Source organism: Xiphophorus couchianus, chromosome 5, assembly GCF_001444195.1.
Source record: "Xiphophorus couchianus chromosome 5, X_couchianus-1.0, whole genome shotgun sequence".
Taxonomy (NCBI): domain Eukaryota; kingdom Metazoa; phylum Chordata; class Actinopteri; order Cyprinodontiformes; family Poeciliidae; genus Xiphophorus; species Xiphophorus couchianus.
Window position 1 is genome coordinate 41,108,309 of NC_040232.1, and position 22,030 is coordinate 41,130,338.

Consider the following 22,030-nt stretch of genomic DNA (forward strand, 5'->3'; position numbering starts at 1 on the left):
AGTGAAAAACTGTGGAAAAGAGATGAGATGTCTGGTGTTCAACAAAACACAAGGTAAATGTATTTTACAGATAATGGCCAAATAAAGAAATTCATGAACGCAGATTGAATATTAGTTTCTTAAATATCTTACACAACATAAAATTCTTGAAGGTTTCAATAGTTTCATAAGTTTATATTTGCTGATTCGGTTCTGTATCAATGAATATTTATTTATCCTTTTTCTTTATTTTCCTTCAGCTTGGTTAATCCTACTCATAATAAACACATTACACTTTTCCATGGGTGAAAAAATAATTGACTCTTTCCATCTTTAAGATGACACAAAATTAAAAATAGTTTTAAATCACGGATAGAAGGATGAAAAAATACATCTGGTGTTGTGATGTTCTTGCTTCATCTTGCTCCTGCAGATGGCTGTGTCCAAAAATATTTCCTAAAGGCTAAAAAATTATTGGAGCAGATGACTGGTTCCCTCCTTGGTCATATTGGCCCAACAGTTTTACAGGTCTCATTCTGTCCTGATAACTAGTCACAGCCTTGCTCTCGGTAAAAACAACTGTCATCTTTGTATTTTGCTTTCTAAATCCTCTTTTAACCCTGTTTCTTGTCCAGTAGCAGAAACACTTACATTAAGAAACCACAGGTGTTGAACTGAAATCCTCCTTTAGTCCAGAAAATGTAAAATACCTGAATTGCATTATTACAAAACTTCTATATCCGTTGGATCAAATAATTATGGAGTTGTACGTATTTATTCATATTTTAAAGATATGTACTTTTAGGACTGCCATCTAATAAAAACAAGCTGCATGAGCTGGCTAGTACTGTCTAAACCTCAGTCACCATATCTTCTAAAACAGCCATCAGGCAGATCAACAGTTTGACAAACAGTTTGCTTTGTGAAGCACCGCCTCACTGGGAGGGAATCAAAAGGCTAACATACCAATCAGGTGCAAGTTGGGCGGGTTAAAGTAAGAGAAACCAGATACTGCATTCAAAGCATGATGAAGACCAGCAAGCAAAACAATCACAGAGTGGATATAGTAGAATATCAGAGTTCAGGAGATACAGGATAGAAGATTTGACTGAATCAAGACATTGCCCAGAAGTTCAGACTGGGAAGCTAACTGGCACATTGCTAGCTAAGTATGTGGAACAGGAAAATAGGTCGTATTTATTTTAATTTATGCAAACCAATTGCCTCAAAAAGATTCAATTACTGCAACATATAAAAGACAAGTGTAGTTACACCGTGTGATTTTGGCAAACAATATTCTTAAACTCATCCAAAATATTATTCTCCGTAAAACTTCTTTTATTTTCTGCTTACAGCAGCAGCAGCAATATATTTGCTACATAGATTAAAGATTCATGGTCTCATTATTTGACATGGTTGTTCTGTTCAAAACCTTTTGGTTTGCTTGAGCAGAAATGGTCTAACGTCTGGGCATGTTAAAATGTTCAACTTTTACCACCCTAAATCCTCACTACTTTCAAATAGTTCACTTTTTATTTTATTTTAGTTGTTGCATGGACTCAACTTAAATAGATTAACTTATAAAGCTTTTTTTTTATATCCAAACGTTCCTGCCACTTGTTTAAGATGAGTACAAATAACAAGTCGATGATAATTAAGTGATGTTTGCTTGAACTTTTTTTAAGTCTAATGTTTTATTTTACAGTGAGGAAGGCCGGAGTCTAGCTTTAGCTGATGGCTGAAGGTGTCTGATCCACGCTTCAAACTCAGTACCTGTTTGCTCCAAGGCAAAACTTTGGTAAGGTTAAATTTAGTGGCTAAAGAAAGTCAGACGGTTTATTCTCCAATGTGAGAAATCCCTTGAGGTAGTCAAGTTTCTTGTTTGATCAGATCTTGTTAGTCAGTATGATTAATAATTAACGGTTGATTCTTTTGTATCTAGATGCAATGTAATCATTCAATTCACAATTGAAGTTTTATTATCGGGATTCTGTAAATTAAATATTTCATAGTATATTCCAATGATTCCTTTCAGTCTAGGCTCCCTGAAAAGGAGCCTAGACTGAAGGACCTTTCAGAGAAATATAATTTTGATTGCTTTGAGTTTAATGATATTTTACTTAATCTGACTGATATGATCTTCTTTACCGCATACTGATGTTTCGCATTGATCATTTATAAGCTTATCAATTACATGAGGTGTTGTACTGTCTGTTAGTGAACATTAGTGAACAGCATCATTAGGACCAAGGAACAAAAGCTGCAGATCATTTTAAAGGTAACAAAACAATTCACCATGTTGTGAGCAACTCTTGGAGCATGGTTGTGTAGTGAGTATGTTTAATTTTAATTTTTAGGTAAAGTGTACCAATAGCAAACTTAGTCAATGTTATTATAAGCTAGTTGTCAGAAGATGTAAGTAAGTCTCGGTGAGAGGGAGTATTTAAGAAAAAACACACAAATTCACTGATTTAATTGTTGGTTGATAGCCGGCATATATTTAAATTTGTGCAACAAACACCAAAAGAAAAAAAATACTATATAAAAAACGGAATGGTTATTCAGTTTGATAAATATTTACACATTGAATAAATCAATATAAATCCAAGGGCACACATTAAAACATCAAATCTAAATAAATAATATGAATTATATTAATTATTTTAATACAGACTGATGGTTCACATTGATCATTTAAAAGTTTTAATAATGAAAAATTTAAAGAATTAGAGGTGTACTATATTTTGTTAGTGAACACACTAAAGTGTGTAAGATAATGGGTGGAGGGAAAGCTGAAAGATACATATGAGCAACCTGACCGAGGCCTGTTTAGTCCCTGTCAGATATTGTTCAGAAGTACGTGTACAAATGAGGAACATTTCCTGAAATGTATTACTCTAGCAAGTGTTACAGAAAAAAAAAAAAAAAATCTATGAGTTTCAAATGTATTTAAACCAGGATTTACTATTTTGGAGAAAACATGAAGCAGTGGGAAGATCAGTGTTGATTCAACAGCAAGAAAAAAAACTGAACAAAATCATTCACAATGATACCGGGCCAAATTCTGGAAAAGTCTGGACAAATTCTTTAAGTGCGGAAAGATAAAAGTTAAATTTGAGCAGCCTCACGTAGGCCTGTTTACTGTCTGTCACATGTTCTTCAGAAGTACGTGTACAGACGAGGAACATTTACTGACATGTTTCACACTAGCAAGTGTTACAGAAAAAAAATCTATTAGAGTTTAAAATTGAAGTGATGAAGGAAATCACAAACTCATAGTCAGCACTGACTATTCGTGCTACCACAAAATAAAGCAGCAAAACAGTTAAAACTCTAGGCTTTCTGTAGAGGTATGTGTTCAGTCTTACGGGTGCACACACACACACACACACACACACACACACAGATAGACAAGCACCCATGGCAGGGGGGTCTGAGTGGGGACATATGCAGATTCCAAGAGCTGATAGCAGACCCGATCAGGAAGATATTCCGTTTTAAAACCAGAGACTGACCATCATTGTTATCGATTCTTTGCCAGAGGATGTCGGTGACATAGAGTTTCCTTGCACAACATGTGTTTTGACCCCAAAGGTCATGAGAATCACCCAACTAGGATTTTTTTTAACCTGCCTCGCAGAGCCCTTCCCCGTTTCCGCAGTGTCTCAGGAGGATATTCCGTTTAAAACCAGAGGTAACTACAACATCCTATTTAAATATACTATATTGTATATTATTCTCAATTATCTAACACTTATTGTTTTTCATACTTTAATTGTATTATTCTTAAAACTCATAATTTCCATACTTTACTTGTATTATTCTTACAACTCATACAGGTCTGAAGGCGTGGGAAAAACGGATCTGTGTGGGGGGAGGGGTGGGAAAGGTGGGGGAGGGGTGGGAAAGGTGGGGGATGGGCATCCTGTGACCGGAAATCAAAATCTATTAGTCATCAATCAATCATCCATCAAACTCCGATTAAAATTTGACAGAAGGGTGCCTATATCGTCTCTCTTATAACGTTTTCTATTGAAATTCACAATTATTCTTACTTTTACTAAAAACATCTCAGAACGTGTTCATCATTAATTCCATGGCCGTCATTATTCCTGTGTTATCCCAGAGTTTTTCAGTCTGCCTGCTAGCTTAGCGTTAGCTTTCCCCACTCACTCAGACCTGCCGTCCTGCTTCTTTGTGAACATGTTCCCTCCTTTTTACCAGGCAGCAGCAGCTAATCTGTCCTCCATAATCTGTCCCTCTTCACGTCTCTCTCATCCTCCTCCAGTGATAATAAATCCCCTGAATCGCTAATTCTCCCTCCTTCTTTGCTCCTCAATCTGCTCCAGCGGTCATAAATTATGTGGTAAACTTATCGGTTAGTTTGACAATTTTTTCTGAATGGGTTTATGCACTTTTTAGCTTTTGTTATGGTAGTTGTGACCCACCCAGTCTCTTATCCGCTCACTTTGCTCGGACTCCGGTTAACTGAAGTGGTTCTGGAGGGCGGGCTAAGGAGGACCGAGGGATTTCATTGGCCCAATGTCCGTCAATAAAATCAACCAATGGGCTGTTGCAGTCGATAAAAATTATATTTCATGTACTTTTTTGTTAAATTATGACAACCTAAGGCCGCCCCATATACAGTATGTGTATTAGTCTGTATCCCAGACAGTCAGTCCTCCCCTGGACAGAAGTTAAAACTGAATGGAGCTTCTTTTTTTTTCTGTTCAAATTGTCAGATGTGCATTGCTCCAATTTACACGCCACTTAATGCTTTTACCCGCATTTGGCCAGTGGCGGGTGTTAATTTCCATCCCTGATGGTGTGACATGTCAATCTTTAATACTTGGTGGGAAGTCCTCTTACCTTAATGACTGCCTCGATGCGATGTGGCATTGCCTGGGAGTTAGGGAAACCCAGATTTCCTTGATACTTGCTGCCAGCTCTTGTTTGTTTTGGATGTGGTGCCCCTCGTTTTCCTCTAGAGCAGTGGTTCTCAAATGGGGGTACGCGTACCCCTGGGTGTACGTGGAGGTACTGCAGGGGGTACGTGAAGCTTTTCAAAATATCTTTAAAAAATCAGTATTCTCCTCATAATAAGTCTTAGGAAAAATTAGTTTGTAAAAAGTTTGATAAAATATAAATGTGTGTTCATGCACTGAATTATTATTTATGTATATATTTAATTTTGTACCATTACAGAGACCAATATAAATTAGCAGCGTTTTGCATATTTCAGTTTTGACTGGTTTTATACCTTCCTGGTGGTCACCGTCTTCTGTTTTTCTTTTTTGTTTAACCATGCAATGTTTGTAATATGGATGTATTTGTCAGGTTCACTGATATAAGTTGTTTGGCTTTAATAAATCAGACAGTGATTTTACAGCACTGTACCTCTTTTTAATTCCAAAAATGTTTTGCCCGTGTCAGGGGGTACTTGACTAAAAATATATTTTTAAGGGGGTACATCACTGAAAAAAGTTTGAGAACCACTGCTCTAGAGAATAACCCGTAGACTCTCAATGGGGTTTAGGTCCAGCGAGTTGGCTGGCCAGTCAAGCACTGTGATGGCATGGGCATCAAACCAGGTTTTGGCTCTTCTGGTGCCAGGGAAGGGGCCAGGTCCTGCTGGAAGATGAAATCTGCATCTCCACACAGATCCTCAGCAGAAGGAATCATAAAGTCCTCTAAAACATTCTGGTAGACTGTTGCAGTGACCTTGGATTTAAAATAGCAGAGTTTACCAACACCTGCAGTGGACATTGTGCCCCAAATCATGACTGACTGGATATTTCACTCTGGACCTCAAGCAGTTTGGGTTCAGTTTCTCACTTGTCCTTCTCCAAACCCTTGGACTTTGATTACCAAATGAAAGACGTTGGACCAGTTTAGACACTCCCTGCGTTGGCTCAGGTTCAGAAGAGGCTTCTGACAGTTGTAGTCCATTTCCTGGATGTGTCTGAATTTGGTGATTTTTGAAACTGTGACTCTTGCCTTATTGTACTCTTTCTGGATCTATGCCAGATTCTTCAATTTTCTCTGTTTGATAATCCATTCTCTTCTATTGCCTTATTTTGCACTTTCCATTGATGTGCTTGGACACAGCATTCTGTGAACTGCCAGCCTCCTTATCTATGAACCTTTGTGGCTTACCAATCTTATGGAGGGTATCAATGATGGTCTTCTGGCCAGTTGGTCTGAAGTCTTTCCCATATTGAACCAAACTGATATAATGACACCTGGTGGAAACCTGTGCAGGTGCTTTGAGCTTAGTAGATGATTATTGTGTCACATTTAGATTACAACATCCAAGTCCTGCAAAATTTGGACTGATTTCTCTACAGTATTAACATTTTTTTGAATTCCTGTTTTTGTGGATTTTATTAGCTGGAAGCCCAAATTATATTAAAAATAAACAACAAATACTTGAAATTGTGAGGATTTTGTTTTTTCTATTGTTTTCTAGTTAATTTAGTTCCTGTGTTATCTTGTCTGCCCTGATTGTTCCCAGCTGTGTCTCATGTTCCCTGATTGACCCTTGTGTATTTAGTCCCAACTGTGTCTGTGTTTCCCTGTCGGGTCCTCTTCACCCTGCCTCTGTTCCATTCATGTATTTTATTCCAGTGTCTGAACTCCTAGCCTTTTGTTCACTTGTGCTGCCTGGACATCTGTACTCTTTGCCAACATCATTACAATCATTATTGCACATGTACCTGGGTATACTGTGTCCATCTTCACCTCTCAAAGGAATTATGGCAATTACGGTAAACAATTTTTCCATGATTTTCTAATTTTTTGGAAAGGGTTTGTATAGCTTTCATTTACAAAGCACATATACAGTATATATATATACATATATATATATATATCATTTTATATGTCATAATTCCATTGTTGACTGCTGCAAAACATTATATTTTAATCAGAAGGCAGAGCAACCAGTTAGTAATTGGTCAGAGGTTCAAAGGTTTTTAGAGCTGCAATGATAGTTTAGATTATTTCTGTCAGGTCTGGGGTTATTTTGGAGTTTGATTTATTGATTCTGGTTTCATTATTATGTGTTCTTTAGTGTCTTTCTTTCATGAGATCAACTTTGTTTCTGTTTTACTTTAGTCAGTCCTTTCTTAGTGATACTAGTTTATTATGCTTAATCATTTCTTGTGTCTACTTATTCTTTACTCTAGTTTAATTATGTTTTTCATGTCTATTCATTCTTTGGTGTCAAATTGATTTTCCTAGTTACAAGTTTGCGTACTCCCCTTCGCCCACTGAGCCGTTTTTTCTCTCTCTCTCCTCAGCCTGCATTCTGTTCTCTCCCCTCACACATGCAGCCTGTTTCTAGTCTTTTCCTTGTTCCATAGTCAAGTTCCCAGTATATTATACGCTACTCATTCTCAGTCACTCCTTGCTGGTTCCGCCTGTGATCTCCCTATTACTTCTCCGTTGATTCCCTGATGTTCTTTTCCTCTGAATTCCTGTTTTTGTTTTCCTCTGGCTCCCTATGTTCAAGTCTTTTTTTGTAAGATTTTTTTCCTTCATTTTCATTAAAAACTTCATCACCTCGCTGTCTCTATTTCATTGCGTTTGGATCCTCTTTCAAACCAACAACTATGACAATTTCACAATCAAACCTATGACATAAATATGAAACAAATATTTTATTAAGTTGAAGGATTTCGTCATGTATTAAAATGACCAATTATTTAGATTTTAATGAATAAATTTCACACTGGATCATGTATCAATGTGCGTAATTGTCACATTTAAATATCAGTGAATGTGTCAGGATCTGGAGTTGTTTGCTTTGGGTTTTGGATTTCTCTCATTTTTGGTGTTTTTTTTATTGACTTATACTTTGTTCTTCCTTAGTGATTCTATTTAGGTTTATTTCTTTGTCTAGTCTTTTTTAGTTATTCTAGTTTGAGTATTCTGTGTTCCCTAGTCCTGATTAGATCAGCTTGTTTCTGTTCAGTTCTTTTGCGGTTTCTCCTTGTCTTTGTCCCTCGAGTTAATTATGTTTCTTCAGTGTCGAGAAATGCATTTTTAAAAACGAATGTATTCATTTCTTTTGTTGTGGCACTTTTGGCACTCCGTATAAATAGTGCCACTGTACTGCAATAAATCATACAACTTGACCTATTTATTTGGAGAAGGTGACCCACAAACCTGACCGGGCTGCATCAGAACGATTTGTCCTAACATGGTGCAGCAGCGTCACAACTACACTGACACGTTTTGAAGTGCCACTTGCATGGCTTATGTAATAAATATAGCCGAACTGTGGTAGTTTGCTGTGTCAGTGCGCGTGCGTAGTTGTCGCGCGAGCTGGTCTGCCGCGGCGCGGGGACTGAGGCGACGGCGGTGACACGTCGAACAAAAATCCACTGACTGCAAGACTCGTGAAGGTTCGAGCGGTGCGAGGGGGCGGGGGTCCGAGTTTGGCCCGAAGGTGCACGAGGGCGCTCACGCTCCACCGTTTTTCACGCACGGGACGCATCCAGACCTGGTGAAGTCGTCACAGGGGTTAGAGTCTGTGGAATCTGACGCGACCGTTTGCGGTCTGCCTTGGCCAGTGGAGGCGCGACAGCGATCTGCGCTGAAAGCTTCCCTCTCCTGCGCAGCTGCATCCATCCTTCCATCCATCCCGACAACCGCCAGCTCCAGGTCCAAAGGGAGGCCGGGGAGCGGCGACAGGATGTAGCGGCGGATTAACAGAGGAGAGAGGGGCGCTCAGAGGAAGAGGGCTGGGCCGAGTGGACCGGACCGGGGTGGCACAGAGGGGACATGGGGAAGGACCAGGAGCTGCTCCAGGCCGTGAAGACCGAAGACCTGCTGACAGCACAGCGCCTTCTACAGAGACCGCGGCCAGGAAAAGCCAGTTAGTATCCATCCATCTCCCATCCTCCGGTCCCTAGCACACACACACACGCAGGCACAAGCAGCCCCCTGCCCCCACACACACCAGTCATTTCCAGGTCAGGACAGTACAAGCTCAATCTAATGTAATGTCTTTTAACCTAAATGTTTCACCAGTGCTTGTGTGGGTGTGCACACTTCCCTGCAGCGTGCGTCTGTTTGTGCTTTGACGTTGAGAATGCGATAGTGATGACGTTGAAATAAGTGAGGGCAGTCATCATCAGGTTGTGATTAGAAATTAGGCAAGCTTGTCTCCCCATCCTCTGCAATTAGGCAGTTTGTGTTGGCATCTGCATGTCTTCACAGAAATATATCTACATAGATGTCCTTCATGTCCACAGTAAGGATGCTGTGCAGGTGGAGAGGTAGAATGTCCTGCAGAGGAGGATTATTGGTGTGTGAAGGCGCCAGATGTTAGTGGGAATAAATGTGATGGTTGTAAGGGAACACGTGCAGACATATTCATGAAGCGTGAGCGTGCTCCTAGCATGGATTCAGCTTGAGGTGATAATTACATTTCAATTACAGCCTTGAAAATGTTCTCCTCTGCCGTCTCACAAGAATCTTCCCTTCTCTTCTTCTGTCACCTACTTTCCTCCCTGCTCTCCCTTCACCTCCTCCTCCTCCTCCTCCTGCTGTGTGTGTTTGGCTATGATGAACGGTGGTGGCAGTGACATGGAAAAGAAAAAGTGCTTCTCTCTTCAAACGCCAGAACAGATCAGCTCAGAGGGCTCCGGCCACTGCAGAACGACAAAGGGAACCGGGGGGGAGGGGGGGGGTGCAGGACAGAAGGACTCAACCCATGAGATATGGATGCAGGGAGGCGAGGAGACAGAGTGTGCTGGAGGGTGGTTAAAATGTGAGTGACGGCGTGTGTGTGTGTGTGTGTGTGCTGAGGTTTATGTTTGAATAATTAAACAGTAAGCCAGGTCTCCCAGCTGGAGGATTGTTGCCTCCACAGACACAATCCCAAACACTCTGCACACACAGTCACAGGCAAGCATGATTGGAAACACACTTCACACTTTGGGTGTTAGTCATGTGCTTGACTGTGTTTGCATTATTAATAGAATGCTAATGAAGTTCAGAGCAGCAGTGTGGTAAGTTGTGGTTGGGGTCATTTAGATCAGTGCTGTTGAAATGGCACAAATCAATGTTAGGGTTACAGGTGGGAGTGATACGACCATACTGTACATATTTATACCTGTAGAAATAAAACGTTTGCATCAAATCTTTTTCTGCTTGATATCTTAGTGTGACAGTTTGTGGTACATCCAGCTAATGAGACAAATGAGATTTCAGAAATAGTGCTAGTTTTCACAAATGAAGTTTTCACAAATAATGTTTTTCATTGAATTTGTAATAGTTTATTCTACGCTTAACAAGTCCATCCTTGACTAATTCTAAGGAGCTTTTACATAGACATGCACTGATCACATTGTGTTTGATGAATAGAATTAATTTATTTATGTGTTTATCTTTTGTGGGATTTGTTTTTTTAAAATATTATTTAATTGTAAATAAAAGGAAAAAATGGTTTTTGGCTGACTGATTTGTCACTAAAAAATGCATTAAAGTAGGCCTGTCGCGATAAACGATAAATCAATTAATGGCACGATAAATTAAAACTATCGACGTCATTTTAATTATCGGCATTATCGTCTCTTACGGCCCTTTTCTCTTTCTGTTAATGACACCGAATGAAAAAAGGCTCAACTCCGGTGCTCTGGAGTTGAGCACTGGAGTTGGTGCTCACACTAAGCTTTACACTAAGGAAAGCTGGGCTTTCCTTAGTGTAAAGCCCAACGCACACCAGTTGTCGGCCGATTGTCGGCCCATTTTCAAAACCTGACAGACCAAACATTAGCCGACAGAGATCCTTGGTATAACGGTTCCATCGGGTTCGGTCCTGCCGTGTGGTGTCCAACAATGGGCACAAAATAATGGCTACAAGTCCAGTGAACTAATTTTAAAACCAGGCATTAATCAATGCTTTACTACAGTCTACCTGCAATGCATGTGGCTAGTGTCAGCATAAAGTCCTGACTGAATGAAAATCATTAGAACCTGTTTACGTCACGTTAACAAAGAACAGCTGAAAAGTTACCGGGTTTATCAACTGCGGTAGCAATTTCGCTCCAACTCCTCCTCTTGTCATTTCTATATTCTTTGCATGTTAAATAAACATTAATGTTGTTTCCACGTCGGCTGGACTTCGGGTTGCGCCGTGTCAGCTGTTAGAGATTCCCCGACGTAATTTCCCCTCAAAAAGCTCGGAGGAGAATCCTCGCTTTCTGATTGGCTACCTGTCACATTCAACAGGTGTAGTTAAAGCTCCCAGTCGGGGAAAACCCCTGATTTAGATCGGAGCGGCAACGACGATCTACCGTAACACACCACACAATCTTAGAAAGACCAACGATCTAAGATTGTTGTATGGGGAAAAATAGGAGCAAAAAATCATGTAGTGTGAACTATTGCATCAGGTAGTCGATGTGCCCATCTTCTCTATTTAAATCTAATTATTACTGAAGGGCAACATAGTATACAGAATATACATCTGCACTCTTTTGGTTGAATGCAGTATTTATTTCCACTTTGGCTTTATGCTGTTTAGTTTTTTTTTTTCAAGTGAGTTTTTTGTTAATGGAGACTGAGAATCCATTTTATTTTTGTTTTTGGTTGTTTTGTTTATTTTGTTTATCAGCTCCAGTGTTAAATATTCTTTTGAAAATAAAGTGTATCTATCTTTGGCAGGAAATCGCATGGATTATTAGGTCATTTCCATTAAATCAGTGTAAAAAGATCTTCAAACAATATTATCGTTTATCGCAATAATTTTTGAGACAATTAATCGTTGAGCAAAATTTGCTATCGTGACAGGCCTACATTAAAGTATTCCCTTTATAAATGTTTTTATGAATATAGAGTAAATGTTGAATAAATCTCAAATTGTATTTTTAAACAATGTCTCTTTGGTTTGAATTACCACAATGTTTCAAAAGCTATAGTTCTAAAACAGCTGATATTTCTCATCATGCCCTTCCTTTGGGTAAAAGTGTTTTGACACCAGAGTAAGAGCTAACATGACCAGGGTTTTCTCCAACTGGTTGGAGCTTACCCATACAAAACAAAATATATTGCAGACATGTTGCAGTATACTGGAAAATATTGTTCAATACATGAAGCAATATATTCCCATATCTGAGATTTAGTATGTATGTTTTCCTATGTATTCCCATATAAGCAGGTTTCCCCCAGAAAACTTGCTAAGTCCAGCGGTCTGGACCCCGGCGGTCGGGACCCCGGCGGTCTGGACCCCGGCGGTCGGGACCCCGGCGGTCGGGACCCCGGCGGTCGGGACCCCGGCGGTCCACCGTGTTTTTGTATTAAAACATTTTACATTGACAGGAAATGTGAAAACATTACTGGGTGGTTATGTTACTGGAAGACACTGTTGACAATGCTTAAAAACAACTATAGTCTTAATATATTTTTTGCACTTCTGTTAAATCTTAAGTGGTAAAAAATGACCACTCACCCTCCCCATCCTGTTGCTGCTCACTGCTACTTAGCTGCTGCATTTTCCCCTTTCTTTCTGAGTTTTAAAACTCATCATGCCAAGACGACAAACTTTGACCAGACATATGACATTTTAATTTGATTAAAAAGCTAATAAATAGAATTCATGGCTTGAGGTAAAAGTCAGTCTCTTAGCATATAAAATAAAGCAAGAATAAAAGAGCCAGAAATACTTTCTCTGTTATATTAATGCTTATCCGACTCCAGACATTACATCACTCCTTTTTTTTTTTTTTTTTTTTTTTTTTTTACAAACAAATCCTCATTCTAAACCAGACTTAGTTATTTTCAACCAAATTAAACTTCACAGTAAATACAATGTTGTCTGTATTAAAACATAACACTACTCTATAATAAGAACACCAGAATTGTTTCCGGAACAAATCAGAAATGTCCAAATCAACACATTAATAGGACTGGTATAAACAAATAAGAAAAAGTAATTCAAGTTCTGTATTTGGTGTGAACTGCTAAGTGTGAATCAGTCTTTAGTTTGCTTGAGGCCATAAAGGTGTTATGAGTTGGCTCTTCAATTTATATATGTTGTGGTACACTGAAAAAAATAACTCTCTGGATGAACATAAAGAAATCATGGAAATGATTTCCACCTGATTACTTTGCTTTATTTCAGCACCATGTAATTCTGTTACCGTATTTTCCGCACTATAAGGCGCACCTAAAAACCTTCAATTTTCTCAAAAGCAGAGAGTGCGCCTTATAATGTGGTGCGCCTTATATATGAACAAAGTTTTAAAATAGGACATTCATTGAAGGTGCGCCTTATAATGTGGTGCGCCTTATAGTGCGGAAAATACGCTACTCCTATTTAAAGCAAATGTGTTGGGTCAACTTATTTTTTTAAGGTTCATTTAACTCATTTACCATAGTTTGACCCAATGTAATTTAATAGAGCCAGCCCAACTAATTTGCAATGTCTTGGACCAAATAATTGATTTTACTAGATTAAGACTAATGCAAATTTAGTTGAAACCACCATATGTTACAGCGGTACCTTCACACTACTTAATTAAGTTGATCCAACTCATGAAAATTAAGTTAGCTCAACAAACATGCTTCATGCTGAAAGAAAGCTATTTAATCATGTGGAAATTCTTTCCATGATTTAATTACATTAATTCAAAGACATGTTTTTAAGTTACATCACATGAAGTGTTTTAAGACGGGACTGGGTGAAAGGGTAGAAAGAACACTCAACAATTAGAACAGGTACAGCAGAACTGTATTTTCAAAATTGTTATCCATTTTCTTTTACATCTGCAGTGCAGACGCTTTACTACAAAAGGTATAAACTCTTGCCATATGACAACCCATTTGAACAGCATTTAAACTAGTCACAATTACAAAAAGTTGTCATTTTTCAGTAGTTCATGAAACTGCATACTTTGCTAGCTTTTAAAAGTTTAAATGTGAACTTGCAACTTAATTGACCAAACTCACAAAAAATATATATTTTTCTAATTAAAAAAACATATATGTATATTTTAAAATCACTTGATTTTATTGTCAATTTAAATCTGACAAACTGAAGCTAAACAAAATACAGTATTTTGCAGCAGCAATATTTGCTTGTTACACAAAAGTCAAAGTATTGCAACCAAAGTGAAAAATAGTCAGATCTAAAAACATAACTGATACATTTACAATCATGATAATATGACATTGAGTACAATTAATTAAATAATCTTTACTAAAACAAAAGTACCCAAATGTCAAAGTTTCCAAACTACATTCATATCAGTTAAAGACAGACAGGATGAAAAGGAAAGACTCTCTCTGACCTTCCTTCATTGTTCTGTCCTCCTGTCTGTCTATTAGAAATGGACAGAACAGATACAGAGAGACAGACAGAGAAAAAGACAGACAGGGAGAGAGATGGAGTGTAAATGTGTAATTTTACCATTTTAAAATGGTAAAATTACATGGTTCATGAAGGAGGAGAATGGAGACATGCAGGTTCACTGCTGTGTTCTACATAAGTCGTCCTGTTGGTTGATGTCACTTTTCCGTTTGCAGCTTTTGTTCCATTTTCTGGGTTGAGGCCTATGAATCACCTAGAATAGATGGGAGACAGTTTAAAATTACCCTTTTGTTTTTAAGTACATATTACATTTTTAGATTAGATACCTGTGAATTACCAAATATGTTTTGTAGAGGCATTACTAAAAATAGTTCTCATAGTTCTCACCTATGAAACAATACTCTAGGTGGCAAAAGGAGCTGCTGGACCCGTTTGTGCCCTTGATGCCGTTTCCTGAAAAATAACAATGTTCATTGATACTAGTTATAATTTTAATTTAATACTATGGTACACAGAGGCATTTCCATAGACAGATACATTCCTCTGTCTCTATCCATACACTATGTTTGCAGACAGAGACACCTTCTGTAACTTCTGTGCTTCTATGTGTAGACATAAGGTTGGCAGATACAGTAAGATGGCAATATCTCACTATGTCTTCATCCATTAGTCTATGGACAGAAGGATGGAAGTTACAGTGAGACACAGACAATTGGAATATCTAGGGCAGTGAGAGGGGTGAGAGGTCGGTCTTGTCACCCCCACAAGATGCTGCCCTGGGCGGTTGCCCGTGTGGCCCATAGCAGAATCTGGCACTGGCTGATTAATCACGATTAATAACTATGTATGCCTAACTTTGTAGGCTTGAAATATAAATATGCACACAGCTGTGCAAACCCCTCTTGCTGCAGATAATCCAAGCAATTATCTTGCATTTGTACATCTGTAGTCTCCCATACTCAATAAAAACTAAGAGAAATTTACTCCACTACATATCCATACAAGTGGTACCAAACTTGTTCAGGAGCCAACTGATAGATAAGATCTATTTTATTAGATCTATTTTAATTTCTAGTTCTTGGATGCCCCCCCCTTTTATGATACCATGAAGCCCATATCAAACATGCACATTATAAAAAAATGTTTTGTCTCAAACCAACCATGTCTAAAGATTCTTAGTTTTCCAGGTTTTTATATTCAAGAAGGTTTATAGAAACTCAATTTGTTTTAAATGTTGGTTTAGAAATGTTCCTCTATATTCATTTCCTGTGATGAAGCGGGACTATATTGTCCTCATTCAGCTGGTGAAGACCGGTGTAATTCGTGCACATGAAACTGAGGGCTAGTAAACTAGATGTGCACAACGTTGGTTAAAGATCCAACACAAGAAACTGTTGAAACTGTTCAACTCTTGTTGCTGTCTGTGTGCTGTCGCAGAAAAAGTATTTCGCTGTTCGTAGCTCCCCGTGTGTAACGTGAACTAGATAATCCTCAACGGGAGAGGGGCTCTGATGTTAAAATAGATGGCTTGATTGATCTGTGTTATGTAATATTAATGCATTAAAATGTTCTGGTTAATCGCGTTAACGTTGACAGTCCTATGTACGAGAAAAAACAAAACAAAACAAAAAAACAGTTGAGGGATCCTACCCTCAAACAACTTAAGCAAAAAGACCAGAATACAGCCATCCGCATATTCTAGGTGAACTAAAAGCACTTGTGTTGCACACTTGTGTTAGCTGAGAAATAACCGAAGTTAGCTTTAACCACATAAAATACATTTTCTTACACAAACAAACACAAAACTGCAACATAATGTTTTTTAAAAAGTACTTACCCGGTGAAAGTCATTGTTGGCCCGCCCTCCAGCCTGTGAACATTCACCTACAGCCGGTAAAAATCCCACAATGCAACTGTACATTAAAAATTTACAGTACAAGTGTAAATTTCCGCATGTGATCCCCAGTTGTCTGATCATGAACAGTATTCATGATCAGACAACTGGGGAGGGTTGGTAACAACTTCAACATGTAGAGGAGAGGGAACCCAAAACTAAAAGCTTCAGTTACTAATGTGCACCCAAAGAGGGCATCAGAAATTTAATACGATCCTGCATCCTGTAAAACTGCAATGCAGGAACAGATGAGCAAGTAATAAAATGCTTTTTTTTAATCACTTAACAATAATTCATGATCAATTTTGTCGATCTTGAATCAGCTGCCTGGTAATATTTGAAACAACTTGACTGAAATGATCATAAAGGACAAATTTTCAATCTTCATGCATTCTGCAGAAGAGATCTACGAACAAATTTCACGTCCCATATACTGTCCATACGCATTTCAGATCACAGTAAAAAGCTGTATTTTCATGCTGTAGTTTTTACAGCCATTTGTTACAGTGCACTTCTTAAGTGCCAGCAGTGCCCTGAGAAATACAAATATCTATAGTTTAATGTGTAACTAAAACCGCCTTGCAGTTTTCCCAGGCGCAAAACAGTTATATCGTGTGATCTTCCATAATCTCGCGTGATCTCCTGATCTCTCTAGACCCTCTTCGGCTGCAGAAGAGGTTATGCAATCATTTGGATCAGCTGTTCTGGAATAGAGGCACATGTAAAACATGCAGAGCAGGAGGGCCTGAGGACTGGAATTGAGAAGCACTGCCTTAAATCAACATTATCAGAACAAGAATCTAGAGAAACCCCTACTAGTTTATAAATCATGGACTACTTATTCTTAAACACCCGGTTATACTATTTTTGTTTTCTTTTTTCTTCTTTTGCTCTTTCCTTTGGTTTGTTGTTTTGTTGTATTTCTTTCTAATTCATGCAAATCATTTTGAATTGCCTTGTTGCTGAAAATCCATTCATTTTTTTTCACTTATCTGGGGTCAGGTCACGGGGGTAGCAGCCTAAGAAGGGAGGGCCAGACTTCCCTCTCCTCAACCATTTGACCCAGGTCCTCCGGAGGAATCCCAAGGCGTTCCTAGGTCAGATGAGAAACACTGTCCCTCCAGTGTGTCCATCCAGGAGGCATCCCATCCAGATGCTGGAGCCACCTTGACTGGCTCTTTCTAAGGGAGAGCCCAGACACCCTACAGTCTGGCTTGTATCCATGACCATGTTCTTTCGGTCATGAGGCAAATCTCATGACCATAGATGAGAATAGGAACGTAGATCAACGGGTAAATCAAGAGCTTCACTTTTTGACTCAGCTCTCTCTTCACCAGGACTGACCGGTCCAGCGCCCGCTTCACTGCAGACATTGTGCCAATCCGTCTGTCAATCTCACGTTCCATTTTTCCCTCATTTGTGAACAAAATCCCCAGATGCTTAAGCTCCTCCACTTGGGGCAGGACCTCCCCTCCCCCCGACCCGGAGAAGGCACGCTACCCTTTTCCGGCTGGAGACCATGGCCTCGGATTTGGAGGCACTGAACCTCACCTCATCTACTTTACACTTGGTTGTGAACCACTCCAGTGGAAGCTGTAGATCATGACCTAATTAAGCCAGTAGGACCACATCATCCGCAAAATGCAAAGATGCGATCCTAAGGCCTCCAAAATGGATCCCCTAAACTAGGGGCGATTCTAAGATCTGACCTTTAGGGGTGCTTAGCCCCCAGCAGGGCTAAGACCCATGAGAAGATATTCATTGGTGCAGTTTTCTAAATCTAACTGCTTATTTACATACATTCACAAACAAAATGAAGAGACATGTTGTCAGTAATTCTTATAATAAAAACATATACCTCTAAAGAGTAAAATTAGAGAAACTTTCAATTTTTTCCAGAGTTGTATAAACTCCGTTTGAAACAGAATCTGTAGACCACGTCATACCTGCCAACATCTGCTAACATTAATGAGACACAAGCAGCTGTGGAGTGACACAGTCCTAGTCAATCAATCAATCAATCAAATTTTATTTGTATAGCACATTTCAGCAGCAAGACATTTCAAAGTGCTTTACATCATTACAAACACAGAATCACAATGCAATATAGAATCAATCATTAAGTCAAGTTACATCAGTAAATTTGTAATTGATTAAGTTTCAAATACAATCCTAAACAGGTGGGTTTTCAGTTGAGATTTAAAAGAAGTCAGTGTTTCAGCTGTTTTACAGTTTTCTGGAAGTTTGTTCCAAATTTGTGGTGCATAGATGCTGAAAGCTGCTTCTCCTCGTTTGGTTCTGATTCTGGGGATGCAGAGCAGAACCAGAACCAGAAGACCTGAGAGGTCTGGAAGGTTGATACAACAACAGCAGATCTTTAATGTATTGTGGTGCTAAGCTGTTCAGTGATTTATAAACTAACAACAGTATTTTAAAGTCTATTCTTTGAGCTACAGGGAGCCAGTGGAGGGACTTTAAAACTTGTGATGTGCTCTATCTTCCTGGTTTTAGTGAGAACGCAAGCAGCAGCATTCTGGATCAGCTGCAGCTGTTTGATTGATTTGTTGGACAGACCTGTGAAGACACTGTTGCAATAATCAATACGACTGAAGATAAACACATGAATGAGTTTCTCTAGATCTGGCTGAGACATTAGTCCTTTAATCCTGGAAATGTTCTTCAGGTGATAGAAGGCCAGCTTTGTGACTGTCTTTATGTGGCTCTGGAGGTTCAGGTCAGAGTCCATCACTACTCCCAGGTTTCAGGCCTGATTGCTGGTTTTCAGTTGTAATAACTGAAGCTGTGCATTGACTCTAGATCTATAACTCTAGATCGTTCCTCTTTAGGTCCAAAAACAATAACTTCAGTTTTGTTTCTGTTCAGCTGGAGAAAGTTTTGGCACATCCACACATTTATCTGTTCTAAGCATCTGTTCAGTGATTGGATGGGCTCTGAGTCACCTGGTGACATCGTAATGTAGAGCTGTGTGCCATCTGCATAGTTATGGTAGCTAACTATGCAGTGGGAGTACCCCACATGTGACCTTTGACCTCTTTGATGAAAAGTTTCCAATTGAAACAAAGAAATCCCTGTTCTTCATGTAAGATTCAAACCAGTTAAGCACTGGACCGGAGAGTCCGACCCAACTCTCCAGTCGATTCAGTAATATGTCATGGTCAACAGTGTCAAAAGCTGCACTGAGGTCCAACAGAACCAGCACTGTGGTTCTCCCACAGTCAGTATTTATATGGATGTCATTGAACACTTTGACTAGGCCAGTCTCTGTGCTGTGGTGAGCACGAAAACCAGACTGGAAGGAGTCAAAGCGGTTGGTTATAGTTAGGAAGCTAGTTAATTGTTTACACACAGCTTTTTCAATAACTTTGCTGATGAATGGGAGGTTGGAGATCGGCCTGTAGTTCTACAGTAGTGATTTGTCCAGATTGTTCTTTTTTATAAGTGGTTTGATTACTGCTGTTTTCAGAGCCTGGGGGAAAACGCCTGATGAGAGCCATGAGTTACTATTTGGATCAGATCAGCAGCAATAACAGGCAGGACTTTCTTAAAGAAATGTGTGGGTAAAACATCCAGACAGCAGGAACTTGAGCTTAGTTGACTTATAATTTCCTGTAAGGTTTTATAATTAAGTAGTTGAAATTGGGTCATTTTTCCTGTATTTGTTTTGTTTGGGCACAGCATTGGTACTGACTTTATAGTGGATGTACAGATTAATCCTCTGATTTTTTGAATTTTCTCTGAAAAGAAGCTGGAGAACTGGTTGCAGGCGGCAATACATTGGAATTCAGGCGGTAACGTCACAGGAGGGTTTGTGATTCTGTGAACTGTTGCAAATAAAGCTTGAGCATTGTTAATGTTTTTGTTTATGATATCTGCAAAGAAAGCCTCTCTTGCATGTTTTAGTGTTAAATGATAGTTACGTAGTCTTTCTTTATAGATGTCATAATGAACGTGAAGTTGAGTTTTACGCCATTTTTGTTCTGCTCTACGGCAGAGTTGTCTTGCAGATCTAACTGTGCATTTCTCCATGGAGATTTCTTCCTACCAGACACAACCTTCATTTTAATTGGGGCAATGGAATCAATGATATCTGAAACTTTAGACTGAAAATCATTTACCAACTTATCTACATCATTACAGCTTAAGGGTGAGGAAGAAGAGTAGATTTGATTAAAAGTTTCTGCTGTGTTTTCAGTGAGAGAACGTTTTGTGATGGTTGCTGTTTGTATAAGTGGGTTAAAGAATAAAGAACTTTCAAAGATAACAGCGAAGTGATGCGACAGGCGACATCAGTTACAGAGACATTGGAAATATTCACACCCTTACTGATAACCAGGTCCAGTGTGTGTCCTTGAGTGTGTGTTGCTTGTTTGACATGTTGTGTTAGACCAAAAGTCTCTAAAATATTAGCGAGCTTTTTTGCCCCTCTGTCTTGGGGGTTGTCAACATGAATGTTGAAATCACCGACAATTATTAAACAATCATAACCAATACATATGAGAGATAGAAGCTCATTCAAGTCAGTAAAGAAATTTTCCACAAAAGTTGGAGTTTTGTATAAAGTTACAGTCAAAGTTCGTTTGTGGCCTTTAATCTCAATTCCAAGATACTCAAAAGAGGTGAAGTGACTCAAAGAGATTTTACTACAATTTATGGTATTCTTAGAGGGGGGTATGGTATTCTAGTGGGGTCTGTTCCCCTGGAAATTAAAATAAAATCTACTCAAAACTATGCATTTCCAGTCATTTGAAGAACATTTTGCTAAATTCATAGAATTAATAAACCTAAAACCAGTTTATTATCAATGTAGAAGGTCAGATTAATGACCAGTTCTCACTAGTCATTAACCTGAACTTTATTTGAAAATCATACTTAGAAATTGCATTACCCTTATTTTTATCTGAACGTTATGTGGCTTTTGGCCTTTTTTCTTTAAACAAGAATGATTGTCCATCTATGGAAAAGTAGACATGATGAGTCAGAGCTTTACTGTTTCAGTTCACAGTTCATGAAGTGGGTCTGTCATAGTTTCAGGACAAAACACCTTTTTCTTCTCAAAGAAACAGCCTAACATTCTGCACTGTTCTTTAGCTTGACCTTATTTAAGTAAACTTAGTGTTGATGTGTCTATTATAGGCGTGTCTATTGGACAGTTATGTGTCGGTTCAATACGATACATAAATAATAATGGTGGAAGTGGGTTGTGGTCTAAGAGAGAAATTCAAATGATTGAGTTTGAATCCATCATGTAACGGGACGCACATTTAACGACCAAATATGGGATGACTCCGTATTTTACGGGATGAGTGGCAATCCTATTTAGGGGTGCTAAAATACAGTTTTCAGGCGATACAGGCGATTCTAGCCCTAAAACAGGGCTAGAATCTAACCTAACCCTAACCCTATTACAGGGCTAGAATCACCACTGCCCTCAACACCTTGGCTTTGCCTAGAAAGTCTGTCCATAAAAGTAATGAACAGAACCTGTGGCAAAGAGCAGCCTTGGCGGAAACCGACTCTCACCGGAAACGAACCCGACTTACTGCCAGCAATGCAGATCAGACTCTGACACCGGTCTTACAGGGACTTAACAGATCGTATCAAAGGACCTGGTACCCCATACTCCCAGAGAACCCCCAGAGAGCTCCCCAAGGGACACGGTCGAACGCCTTCTCCAAGTCCACAAAACACATGTAGACTCACGCACGTGCAGAGGGGGGGTGGTGCGAAGGGGGCTTGAGCCCCTGCTCTTTTTATCCTTGATGCCCCTAGTGCCCTTTCTGATTTTTTTTTTTCAAAAACATTTTTATTTTATTTTT

At 39.1% G+C, this 22,030-nt stretch overlaps 1 protein-coding gene and 1 long non-coding RNA gene across 5 annotated transcripts in view; one reads left to right on the plus strand and one right to left on the minus strand.

Annotated features, from left to right (window-relative positions):
- The first annotated feature begins 8,204 nt into the window (after positions 1–8,204).
- LOC114145495 (caskin-1-like) overlaps positions 8,205–22,030 on the plus strand; it is a 107,094-nt gene continuing 93,268 nt past the window's right edge. The window contains exon 1 of one of the 4 annotated variants that reach the window (XM_028019103.1): positions 8,205–8,860. In XM_028019103.1, the coding sequence (XP_027874904.1) occupies positions 8,767–8,860 (94 nt within the window). In that variant the 5' untranslated portion in view covers positions 8,205–8,766. The remainder of the gene's footprint in view (positions 8,861–22,030) is intronic. The other 3 variants (XM_028019102.1, XM_028019104.1, XM_028019105.1) reach the window with 3 other exon arrangements.
- On the minus strand, positions 13,324–16,659 carry LOC114145523 (uncharacterized). Its single transcript, XR_003595715.1, has 3 exons — positions 16,137–16,659; positions 14,687–14,752; positions 13,324–14,552 (listed from the first exon to the last, which is right to left on the minus strand). It is a non-coding gene; the product is annotated as an uncharacterized LOC114145523 (long non-coding RNA).